Consider the following 13,614-nt stretch of genomic DNA (forward strand, 5'->3'; position numbering starts at 1 on the left):
AAGAAACATAGTTTGGACGGGTGTTTGGGTGGTAGTTTTATGGAGCTTATGGAGCCATAGGAACGGTGTTGTGTTTAAGGAAGGGAAGATAGATGTTGAAGAGATCTTTAACATAGCACAATTGCAAGCGTGGTTTTGGATAAAGAGGAAAATATCTAGCTTTAATTTTTCTTATTCTGATTGGACTTTATACCTTCTGAATTACCTACTCTCTTTAAGCTAGTTGTTAGTTATGCATAGAGGTGGCAAAGATTGTTTATATAGGTTTTTTTTATAAAAGATTTTATGTTAGGTATCACTATGCAACTTGACATCTCAGCTAGGTTGACACCTCAAATAACAACTAATATTATTAATAATAATAATATTATTAATATTATTAGTATTATTATTAATATTATTAGTATTATTATTCATATTATTAATATTATATTCATATTATTAATATTATATTCATATTATTCATATTATTAATATTAATATTGTTAATATTGTTTATATTATTAATATTGCTTATATTATTAATATTGTTTATATTATTAATATTGTTAATATTATTATTATTGTTAATATTATTATTATTATTATTAAGTATAATAAAAATCATAATAATACTAAAGAATTTGTTTGATGTAGTGGTTAAATTTTCTTTGGTTAGCAAAAACTAAATGGAAGCATATTATACCAATGAGCATTAGTTCTAGCAATAAACGCAACACAACACAACCATAGTAGTCTGAACTTCAAGAAACGCAGAGAAAACACCAATAAACTTTCTCATACTCCCACGAAAAATACTTTCGCAAATTAATACAAAAAATTACTAGTACATAATTTTGTTTTAGGTTGTGGTTGTTATTTTTGAAGCATGTAAAACTCTGCTATGTAAAGTTCTTTTGAACTTAAGTTAGATGGAGAGATTCTGACTTTTGTATAAAGGTTGGAACATCCCTAAAATATCTCGTTTTTAATTAATTAATTATTTGTTGAAAAAAAAATTACTAGTATCACAACGATAAGAGTAACATTATATTATATATAAGAACAAAATTCATTCTGAAAATTATTAAAAAAAATAGTTTTCATACCATTAAAAATTTCAAAAGAGAGTATGAAAAGAAATAAAATGAGAAGAGAGTATATTTTTTACCCTTTATCCTTACTAAAATTCATTTTCATTCTTTATAAATTTTAAAAATATGTTTTCATTATTTATTTTCAAATTTGAGCTAATATTATTCCAAAGTGTTATACTTTTCATTTTAAAACATAATTTTAGACCCGTTTTTATTTGTACATCTTACTCGATAAATCCTTCTCTGTCAAAATCATGGAACTCGTCATATGTTTGAAAAAAATGTGTTGAAATTTTAATTTCACAAGCAACTGAAATTAGCTTTTATAACTAGTATATTAGTAAGTGCATTATATGTGGTAAATATTTATTTTATATAGCTAACATTTATAGTAAAAAAATATTTTTCAATATACAAACTGTGGTTTAGAATTTTAATGAATAATTTATGGTTAGGTTAAATTATATTCTTAAAGAATTGATATAATTCAATTTAGATATAAATAAAAGTGGATTACTGGAATAGAAACAATTTAGTTGGTTAATTTTATATAAAGATATGTAATTTAAAATATTAAATGTTAGTACGAAAATTACTTTAGGAATTCATACAAATTAAGGAACAAGGCAATGAAGTTATTGCTTAAACATTGAAGAAAGAGAGAAAAGTAAGTGATGACATGATGTTGCTGTAACGTACTCTAATATGTTAGAGTGATATCATTTTTCCAATTCCTTTTTCTTTTTCGTGTAGAACAATAAAGCCGTACAAGTACGAATTGGGAGAATAAAGGTTATTGCTCTACCTACTAATTAGGCTATTCAAGTCATTATTAGTTTCATTTGTGATAATGCCATCTACATAATAATACCAACACTACCTCTTTATCTACAACTAAACAAAAACGTTTTAATACATGTTGGGTTATGAAATATTTTTAAAAGTTGAAACAAGTAAAAGAAAATAAAATATAATTTAAAAGAAATACACATCCTAATTTCTTGATTACAAAATGCTAGCATTGAAGCCTAATTATGGATGATAAATAAATTTGTTGTTTTAACTTTGATTTTAACAAAAAATTCATTTATTGATTTTAGGTATGTGTATGTGTACTGATTATACTTATTTCAATCTTAATTGGTATATACATCTTCGTTTTAAATTATTAAAATATTTTTAATTTATTAAATAATTTATTTTTATTATTTTTTATTTTTTATTAAGATTTGTACTTTAAATCTAATTCAATCTCGTAACATTGGTTTATAAGATGAGGTTTACAAACTCATGCGTGATATTATATATTAAGGATTGATTCTAAATGACTTTAATAACATATTAAGAAGTAAATTTTAAATCTAACTCAACCTCATAAAACTAGCTTACAAGGTGAGGTTTGTACTCACTTATAAATTATGAAATGTTTTACTTTCTAATCCACGTGGATTTCCTTCGGTTTATTTTGTTTATTTGAAAAACATGTATTTTGATATCCAATGTTTCATTATTTCTCAATTGTTCAACTCATTCGGTACTCATCATCACAACTCCTATGCATTTTTTCTTTGTGTAATTTCTTTCAAAGAATGAATTGCATTTTCGGAAAAATAAAATTCATTTTATCAAATTAAATCATCCATAAACCACACGTTTGATCACTTATACTTTTTATATTTTTTTATTTTATTTTTTATGATGTTATCAATTTCGAGTACTCCAATAATATAAATTCTTAGTATATTAGATAAGTTTGGCATGTTGAACCATACAATCCCTTAATTCATTAAATAACCTAAACTTTTGTCATTTCTATTCTCTTTGTTTTTTAATATATTTTTATTTAAAAAACTCGTCTTTTATCACACAACTCTTCACTATTTTTTCATTGTTCGAATAATTTAATATTCCACAAAAAATTAATCAAATTCTTAAAACATTTTCCTTCTTGATATTTTATAAATAATAAACATCATAGCTCTCGTAAAGTTTCAATTATATATCATTATTACTTAATAACATATATTTTTTATGTAGTTTTTTTGAAAAAAAAAGTACCTAATTAATATTTGACACAATCTAAATTAGTACCAAAAAAAACAGAAATAGATATACATTTTTATTTTAAAAATAAAAATATAACAGTGGCTGTTCTCTTCTGCCATGCCTAATTGTAAGAGAAACAAGGTTGGTAGTTGCAGCGGTGAGGTGAGAAGACGACACTATCCAAACACATGGTCTGATAAGGACAGTTTATAAATTTTTATTTTCTTTTATTATTATTATTATCATTATTATTTTTGTTATTATTATTGAATTTGTCGGTTTTGTTAAATTGGTAGCTGAACCGTAATTGACCTAGAAATTAGGGGAGGAGGCACAGACTTCTGAACTTAGAGCAGCCCATTGATGGGTAAGAATAAAAGGGACATGAAATTCATTAAAGAAATTAAATTAGGTTTTTTAATTTCCCCAATTTCTACCAATTCACTTGCTTCACCCTAACCCTAGTTTGATATTGGTAAAGTAGTTTAGAGAAAGTGAATATAAGTTAGAGATATTATGAATGGAGAATGAGATAGTTAAAATGGGTTTTTAAGAGAAGTAGATCGACGTTAGTTGGTGGAAGCTCAAGTGTTGGTGGCATTAATTGAGTGATAAATGAGTTTAACACAATAATTAGGTAACAGGTGCCTCACTCTCAACCATTCTTTACCCACCATCAATTACATTACATTACATTTATTACGAAGAATAAAGTTTCTTTCACATTACAAATAATAAAAATAAATATTCTATAGCTCTTTTTTTTTAATAAAACATTATATTATAATAAAATAATACTTTATTTAAGTGCTATGAATGTAACAGTATTAAGGTATGTTGTTGTTTGTTGAATGGGAGAAGGTCATCTTTTTCTAATATGATAACATTGATAAGAAATAAACTTATACTTGTGGATATATTTGAACTTGTTTTAATGTTGATGAGAAATATCTAAATTGACAAAATATATTAATGAGTAATAATCTAACTTTTTTATTCTGGTATATACATATTTGTTTTGTGCTCATATCTATACACTTAAAATCATTATAAAGTTTAAATTTGAAGAGTAAAATAACTCCTAAAATTAGTAAAAATATTATTATTACTCATATACCTAAATTTGTTTTTGCGTAATTGTGTATACATGTTATAATCAATTTACTTCTTCTATTGAAAGTTAATTTTGAATATTTTTGGAATAAGAAATCAATTTTGATCTTGCATTTGAACAAAAAATGTAAAACTTTGGTTGAAGATGAGTTGAAATAATTTGTATTACTTTTAAAATGATTTTGAATTCTAGTGAGTATTATAATATTGAAAATTGTGGTTTATTTTAAAATTAAAGATATTAATATTTTTATATTCTACTAAAATATTAAATTATATCATGAAAATATTCTGAAATTGATTCATTGTTTATCAAATATTACTGTCAATAAGTATAATTATTGCCAGCACTCAGTTTGAAATTAAATTATCAAAATCTTATTTGAAATTAATTACGTTAAACAATAGGTTGGATGAATTGCATTTTATATATTGTGTAAAATATTAAAAATACTTGATGATTAAATTTTAATAATTTTTTTTGTAGCAAATAAGAAAGAGAAAAGAATAGACTAATTATATCAAATAAGATTTCAATTAGTTTCTCTTAAGCTTTCAAATTTTTTAAACAAGATTGAGTATAAAAAAATTAATTCATTAAATTAATTCTAAAAAAAGTGGCACAAAATAATACATCTCAAATTACAAATTAAATAAATTTCAACTAACATTTTCAAAGGCCAGATTAAATTAACTATTTAATCCAAAATTAAATTAGTTTAAGCTTTTTTAAAAACTAATTATGTACGAAAAATAGGGGACTAAATGACTGAAACATCTCATATTTATGATTTTGAAATATTATTTAGTTGCTTTTACAAATCAAGAAGGGTATTTTTTTTTTCCAGATCAAACTGCGCGATATTCTAGCATAAAAAACTTTGATCAAACATAAAAACAAAAACTTTAAAATAAGTAAGGAATATACAACTGAATTGCGAATGAATGGGCCTAACGGATAAAACTATATGGAGTAACACTTCTCATGCTGTTTCTTCCTGCAACACTATATCTTCTTCTGCCACCTCCATACACAACATGAAAATATATTTTTGTCCTTCTTGTATCAAACCATAGTGTAGTTTCTTGATTATGTAATTCGAAAACTCATTTGAAAAAAGACTTCCAGAGTACATAATCCGGAAGTTAAATAAGACTTTCGGATTATGTAATCCAGAGAATAATCATGTATATGAAAAATGGCTTCCAAATTATGTAATCCAATAACTAATTACAAATTTGAAAAATGACTTCATATTTATTATGTAATCCGGAATATTATAAAGGCACATTTTTAGAAATTTGAAAATTTATGGAGGTGAGATTTTTAGAAATTTGAAAATTTATGGAGGTGAAAGAAGGCGGCATGGAATTGCAGGAAGAAACAGTCCACTTCTCACATCAAATAATATATTATGGGCCACTTCTCTGCGGAACCAAATTGCGCCTGAGTACAAAAAAACAAAGTGTATTAGATGATAAAAAATTCATATGAATTTTTCAGTTAACTCTATCAATTTTGTTTTTTATTTGCTTTATAAATAGAATATTTAATAATCTACGTGTAATATTTCTCATATTAATAAAATATATTTCTTTCTTAATTTTTTTTTCTTTTTTCTTGTTTATGCGGTATGTAAAACTAATATCAAAGTTTTTAGAAGAACTATATGATTTCTTTTGATTCTTTGTTCTACTCCTTATTTTATCACCATGACAAGATTAGGAAAAAGGGAAAATAGTTTGCACATATTATAGCATAAATAATCATACGATTGATTATAAAAACATGAATTTCCACTAGGTTACAAAAAAAATGTATATAAAACCAATAAAGTACGGTATATAAAACTAATAAATTGTAAAAAAAAGGTATATAAAACTAATAAAGTGTAAAGGCACAACACCTTGTTGGAGCGAAAACCACCTGGTTTCTTCATGGTTCACAGAAGTCTACACAACGATCTCTACTGACATGAATTCCTACATTCCTGGTTCTTGAATCTTCTAGATTTTGAACTTTGTATTTTTTTTTATAGATTTGTGTAAGCTCGTACTATAGAATAGCTGAACAGGGAAAATGAAATGAAGTGCGTGTCGAGTACAGGATGAATGAGGGTATTTTGCCCTCCAGCGAGATTGTGATCACGAGTAACAAGAGGGCGGTATAAAATGGACCTAAAAAACAGGGCACGAGAAATGAGAAGTGTCCTTCTTTAAAAATGTGATATGCAGATACAGAACCACCACGGAGATAAGTGGAAAGTAAGAGGAAATACGTTTCACGGGGAAATTGTGACGGAGAGAATGATATAGAAGTTACAGAGGAGAGAGATAGGGAAAAAGCTTTATGAACATTGTGTATAAATGTCAGATTATCTGTTCGCTCAGAAGTAGGTTTCACAGCAGACACACACACACGAAGAGACGTAAAACTAAAATGATTATCAATTATTTTTTCATCCAGAGAGATATCCCACTTTTTCAATCAAAGCTTGAATATCAGTACCGCTGCTACCTTCAGTTGCCTCCACGATGTTGGGGCTGTCTAATGGCATGACATCTGAAAGAGGGTAGTTTCTGTTATTATGGAGTTGACTGATTGCACTGCTTCCCACTCCCTTCAGTATGACACTTTTGTGTAGGCCTCCCAGAAGTCCTTCGTAATCCGTGTCACCGCATTCTCCAGCGAACACTACAATCTTTGACAGTTCAAAACCCCAGCGAACATACAGGTATCTGAAGGAAAAGCACATATACTCATCAGATGTCAACAGAGGAAATTACGTAGAGAAAAGAAAAACAGTTCCTGTAGATGCACAGGAGTATGGCTGATAACTTGCTTTTGTCCTATAGCACATTTGCACAGACATTGCATAATTTCATACCGTACTGTAAGAAAGAAACGCAGTGACTGCTTACCCCTTCTAAGAGAGGAGAGAAAAGTAGACAGCAATGTATACGAGTATACAGGAATACTAACTTTAGGCATGCTGGAATTTTTGGAATGATGATTCAACAATACCTGAGAGCTTGGGAACGAGATGCCAGCACTGGAATTACGTTCAGCCTTGTCCCATTTTGACAATATATCGGATGGCAACGCAGAGCTTGGATCCTTAATAACTTACGAAGCTCTTTCACAGGGGGAGCCTGCAAAAGTAAAATAAGCAAAATAAAGTAAATCTGGAGAAAAAAACTGCACAGAAAATTCCACGTAGAATCTTAATAGCTACAAATGAATGGTTTTAAATACATAATCATAGAATAGAAATAGAATGAAAAATTACCATTCCTGGCTTTCGCACTTTGAAAGCATAACAGTAGTCAGTAGAAAGCTGTTCAGCGGGACTCACAATTTGTTCATTATTCCCTCCCTTATCAGTGATTGAATCAGCCCAACGCAATAAAGTTTTCCTCAACCCTTCTCCGCCCCAACGGTATTCAATGTGTGAGTGGTAATACAAGTCAACCACAAATGGGCGATCTTCAGGATTGAGGGATGGATAATAGAGATCACTGCCACTGTTGCAAATATAAGCATCAAAGTCGCTGGGACTCAAGCCACCTGAGATTAGAAATGACTGTATCTCGGATATTGTTAATGATGTGGACAATATGAACCCTATAGAACCTTCAGCCCTATCCTTTCCAGCAGACTCAAAGATGACTTTAATGGTTTCAAGAAGACCTGAAGTGGTATCACAATCCACAGCAATGACAAATAGATGTTTTCTTCTCCTTAATGGGGGAAATTTACCAGCATTTGGATTTTGATCTGATTTTTCTGTAGCCCCACCTCTGCGCGTGTCCTTAGAGATTCCCTTTGACCATGACAAAAGAGCATTCTCTAGTTTTGCCTTTCTATCAGCACCATTTCCATCAGAATCCAAAGAATTGTCATTTCCGCTACCCCCACTCTTCTCACCATCCAATGAAAACTTCATGTTTAGAGATAAGTCTTGTATATCTCTCAAGGAATCACCTGGTGATTCTGATTCTGAACTTTCACCTCCATCCTCAATTCGCTGCCATTGTGGATGCCTTGGTTTGCAGGTGGCTATTTTAGACAGGTAAGTTTTACAGTGCTCAGGCCATGAAAATAAATGAATATTTTTCAACCCATTCTGTCGACATTTTGCCCAAAGTTGCTTGTTGCTAACAAGCTTCAAAAGAGCATCTGCAATAGATTGCTCATCATGGGGATCTATGAGCAGACCATTATCAAGTACCTGTATTAGCAATCAATCAGGCATGGAAATTTCCAAGGGAACCTTTTCAAATCCATACGCAACCACCAAACATAAAGCATACCCTAACAATATCAACAGGACCTCCATTTTTAGTAGCAACAGTTGGTAAACCATGAGCAGCTGCCTGTTCAACAAACACACAAATTAATGTTTACATCTCCCAAAAGAAATTAAGCAAAAATAAATAATTCAAGATTGAGAAGATCACCTCAATTAAGGTAAGACCAAATGGCTCAATGAAAGCTGGATTAATGAAAACACCCTGCATAGATACTGAATCTGAATTAAATGTAAGATGACAACATAGTTTGCAGAGGGAAGAATTGGTCAAGAAAGGATGGAAATACATAGATTGGATCACGTATCACACAACTGAATAAGTGTATTTACACCAAACCGTTATACTACCATATATATATACATACATATCAATTCAAATGGCAGGTTTAATAGGATTTGGCAAGCCAACCGGTTGTATAATGTTATTATACATCACAGCTTGTTTTTGAATTATGCAATATACATGAATTGGTGCAATTTCAAATCATTGATACAAATCATACAATCAAATGATGCATCAATTCCTTTTCTTCTTTTTTTGCTTTTCTTTTACCAGATTTCATCAGAGAAATTGTGAAGTCTAAGATGCTTACATTCTTGAATGAAAAGGAACTGGGAGCATTGCTGATAGCATCCTGTCTGCTTATTTCATTGCTTCATTTTCACTATTCTAACACATGGACCTCAAATCATGCACTTGTTCTATTTCTATGTAGTAGTATGCACCCTATTCACCCACTCACATATGCACTTTATCTATTATACTTTATTCCAATCAAATAGATGAAGTTACCTTTGTCTTTGCTGCTAGACGATATATGTCAGGAACATCCGATTGTTTGTGATGTTTAGGATATGCCACTTGCCCATACAGATCATACTTGTCAATCAGCTTAAGTACAGAGAGAAGAACAGAAGCATTTGTGCTAGACATCTCATCAATTCCATCTCGGTTACCCATAATTAATGTCTGAAAAGCCAAAGGAGGGAAGGAAAAATAATCGATCAGTCAAGCAAAACAATTCAGATGACCTGAAAAAAAGGAACAAATGATACTAAAAAACGTTAACACTGGTCATTCATAGTTTCATACAAGGTTGGCAAGCTCTTGAAGAGGACGGCATTCTCCAAATGCTTTTACCAAAGTTGTGATGTTCTTTTTAGGGTCCGGTCTAGCAAGGGCAAGTATCATAGGCTTGCGAGGGTTGGTAAAGAAGCGCATTATCTAGCAATCACAAAGTTTAAATTGGCATTAAATTCCATTTTTGTATAGAATTAAAGGCAGAACTTGCTTGTCAATATGTATCTAACATAATCCATTATTGTAAAACAAAAGCAATAAACTATATAATTATTTAGGAAACATTAAAAGTAATGGAGAGCATATTTATAACCTCAGACCAAATAGGTGGATCTTGGGGAGCAGGATGGTCCAAATTCCCTTCTGGTTCACCTTCTATATCACCATCTTGTGGAACAATATGATGGAACTCCATACCAGGTGGAATTGTCTGCAAGTACAATGAGATTCTAACATTTAATTTTGCATGGCATAACCCATGCAATGAAATATTCCTTAAAAAACTGCAATCTTGCTTCTGGAACAGGACTCCACAATAACTGCTGTTACCAAGAGGTACTACGCAAACTAAAAGCTACGCCTATAGTCTTTTTAAAATGATGCATTCACAAGAAAGCAAGACACTCCATGCTCGAGTTTGTTGCCATATATAAAACAAGTTACGTCTTTCCTAGACAAACTAATAAGCCATGAGTATAAAGATGGAAAACAAAACTTTATGTTTCGTCCCAATTTAAAATAAGCAATCAAATGACATAAAAAAACAGAGAATATGCTCACATATGGACTTATCTAATACAATATAACCAAGAAGTGAGACATTTTGCTCAAGGAGTCAGGTTAAAAGAAAAGACTCAAATCAACCAAGATAGAAAAACGAACTTACAATATTTCAATGAAAAGGTATATAAACTTGAAATTTTAACTCTAGCCACCTGAAATCTATAACTCAAAATCATGGTCCACAAGAAAGATCATTAACATATAGCTAGAAATTTTTATTTTATTATGTACTTACAGCCATGCGAGGCATGGATCTCCCATAGCAGCTCACATTACGCCTGATCCTTGCTCGTATTTTACGCTCCAATACTGGATCAAAACCATCATACAAGCGCCATTGTTCTTCTATCTCCTGTCTAGTGCTTGTAATGACTATTTCAGAACCATCAAGGGCCAATTCCTCAGCCTCTATCCTACGCATGATCTTGTAAGTTGCATTTATTTCATCCCTTGATAGTCGACCTTGCTTTAGAAGTTGTTCCAACTTATCTCGGCCAAGCGAGTGCCCAGTAAAAAGCATAGGAACATTTAGCGCGCCAGATAAAAGAGCAGCAGAGTCACCTGCATCTGCATAATGTCCATGGATGGCAACTGGCCAGATAGCATGCCCGCTGCCAATCTGTTCCCCAAGAGATTTGGACATCTGTATAATGTGGTTAAGTGCTCCGTCAACAAATTCAGGAATGTGTGGCCAGAGAAGTTCTTTCGGAATATATTTATCTCTCGGACCAAAGGGAATACGAACAATATAAGAACCACTACTCTCTCCCATGTCATCTCCAAAATCATCCGAGTCTCTTGGAGTCAACATTTCGGTTGGCTCCCCATAACTCCAGTCCACATCCGGAGCAGACACTTGTCTAGTTAGCAAATCAACCCGATAAACTCCTGGCATTGAGCCCAATGCCCTCGCTAGCTCCACCACATACTTAACCTATGCAGCAGAAACAAAGACAGATGGAAAGATTTTAGTTTCCCACATACTGGCAGTGGAAAAAACACAGAGAATCTTAGTAAGACAAAAGTCCTTTTTGGATACGTTTTTTCCTGAACACTAGCAGAAAAAGAAAGCTAAACAAGTTGGAATAAACTTCTCTCAAAAGATAAATTGAGTTTTTTTTTTAAATAAGTCTATTTTGTATATAAATTTAAATCAGGATTTCGAATAAATTAAAAAAAAAATGAAAACACTACCTGACCACCGGTATCCGAATCACGTCCTAGCTCCATATTCTCACCTCGTATTAGGCCATGAATGCTGCATAAATAAACCTTTTTGTTAAAATCAAACAAATCAAAGGTTAATCTAATCAGCGAATACACAAATTACACTCTGCACAACAGAATAAAGAAACAAACATACTAACTTCACTATCAATCTAATCATCATCAGAGCAGAGGTGAGGGATACCTACCTAACGAGTACAATGTAGAGCTTCTTCCCTTTCTGACTGTTGGCCCAACTCTCCATGGCATCGGCGGAACTGATTCTGGGCATCCTGGCTCTGTAGGTGTCACCGTGAGCTGACGTGTCACTGACCGGATCTCCCTTCTCTCCTTCCGACAAGTCCTCCGACATATCCGCGGTGGCTTCCCTCCGCCCTCGCTCGCGCTCCAGCCGGCGCTTGTTCAATCTCTGCGCCGTCTCACTCTCCAGCTACTCAAATCCATCACAACTTATCAATATCACATCATGAAGCATGAAAATCACAACACATAATTAATAATTCATAATCGACGGGATTGAGAATCGACAATCAAGAATCGATAATCGAACCTGCTTCTTCTGGCGAGCGAGGTTCCAAATCCGCCAGCACATGTTCTCCAACCTGGTGTTCCTCTCCTGAGGACTCCTGGTGGAGGAAGCCTAGCAAACGAACGAAAATCAGAAGATATCAGCGGAAAGAAATTTAACGAGTAAAATCAGAAAGAGCGTGAAGTGGAGAGAGCGAGAGAATACCCGAACCCAAGAGCGGTAGAGATCGGTCTCATCGAATCCGATAACCTCTTCGACGAAGTAGCGAGTCGGACTGAACCTGCCTCTCTCTCTGAGAAGCAGAGAGGACTTGGAATCGTCGAGGCCAGGCCCTACGTCCAGTATCGCCTCAAGGTAGCTGTTCAACCAATCGTTCCCAGCCATTTCTGATTTATCCTCACACTCCCTGCTGCTACTTCTTGCTGCTGCTGCTGCTTTTATACTGAGTGCTCACGAATGAGAAGAAGGAGAAGATGTGTGAGGTGAGCAGCAATCCCAAGAGAAAAATAAAAAGAGAGAATATTCTTTGGAGGGAGAGGTCTGGAAATAGAGTGAGAGAGACAGGGAAGCGCTTCCTTTAAGCGGTTAAATGTGTTTTTTTTTTCTTTTCTCATTTTTTTCTTTCGGTCCTAACTAGTCCTGCCATCCGCCCCCTAATGTATGGATGGATGCGATGGGACCGGTGAGAACAATCCTCGGCATTTGTCAGAGCATTACTCTGTTACTTTCTTTCATCATCGCTCTCTGTTTCTCATACCATTACTTAATAAATTTCAATACGTCAATCAACCAATTTAATCCAAATCTTCAACATTTCAAATCTCTCATTTTAGTTATACTAAATAGTTTTTTTTTTTATAATGGCTACACATGTTATGGATGTATGTGTAACAAACATTTTTAGTTAGTTTTTTAATTAATGGAGTAACTTCTTTAAATATCTATAATCTATATGTATTAATAATTATATTCGTTTCTTTACACATATTTTTATTTCACTTCTTAATCATTAATTCATTTTTAATAAAATTTGTCTTGTTTTTATAACTATTTTATATTTTGATAATTCCGTTTTGGTGTGATAAAAAATATCAAATTTTCTATTTGCATTCATAACTTTGTATTTAATAAAATAATGTGTATTTACGGACTTAACATGCATTAATAAAGTTCTAACATATTTTTAGTCTAAAAAAAGGCATTCTATGATATAAGTCTATATTTTAAAAGTTTAACTATTATTTCAGTAATCTTATGAAAAATTATGGTTATTTTAATGGTAAAACTAAAATATATTAATCAATTTAGTAAAGGTACAAAAATTAAATATTAATTATGATAATAACGTTCAAATACATTCAACGTTATTAATGTTATCTTTTTATAAAAATAGAATACGATCAAGATGAGTTTAGAATTTAGGTTAAGGTTAAATACATTATTTGT

General features: G+C 31.7%; 1 protein-coding gene across 2 annotated transcripts; it reads right to left on the reverse strand.

The window, feature by feature from the left end:
• Nucleotides 1-6,435: 6,435 nt before the first annotated feature.
• On the reverse strand, nt 6,436-12,982 carry SPS1F (sucrose phosphate synthase 1F). 2 transcript variants are annotated; one of them, XR_016519847.1, is made up of 13 exons: nt 12,373-12,907; nt 12,190-12,279; nt 11,828-12,069; nt 11,607-11,670; nt 10,648-11,346; nt 9,943-10,059; nt 9,642-9,773; nt 9,342-9,518; nt 8,697-8,761; nt 8,550-8,612; nt 7,526-8,467; nt 7,261-7,388; nt 6,436-6,974 (listed from the first exon to the last, which is right to left on the reverse strand). XR_016519847.1 is itself a non-coding variant. In XM_068608295.2 (13 exons), exons 1-13 carry the CDS (start codon nt 12,550-12,552, stop codon nt 6,695-6,697), a joined length of 3,168 nt encoding a protein of 1,055 aa, XP_068464396.1. In that variant the 5' UTR covers nt 12,553-12,982; the 3' UTR covers nt 6,436-6,694. The 2 variants fall into 2 exon arrangements, 1 of the variants encoding a protein (XP_068464396.1); XM_068608295.2 differs by having other exon boundaries at nt 8,697-8,750; nt 12,373-12,982.
• Between the last annotated feature and the right edge of the window lie 632 nt (nt 12,983-13,614).

This window comes from Phaseolus vulgaris, chromosome 3, assembly GCF_051622355.1.
Source record: "Phaseolus vulgaris cultivar YP4 chromosome 3, ASM5162235v1, whole genome shotgun sequence".
NCBI classification, from domain to species: domain Eukaryota; kingdom Viridiplantae; phylum Streptophyta; class Magnoliopsida; order Fabales; family Fabaceae; genus Phaseolus; species Phaseolus vulgaris.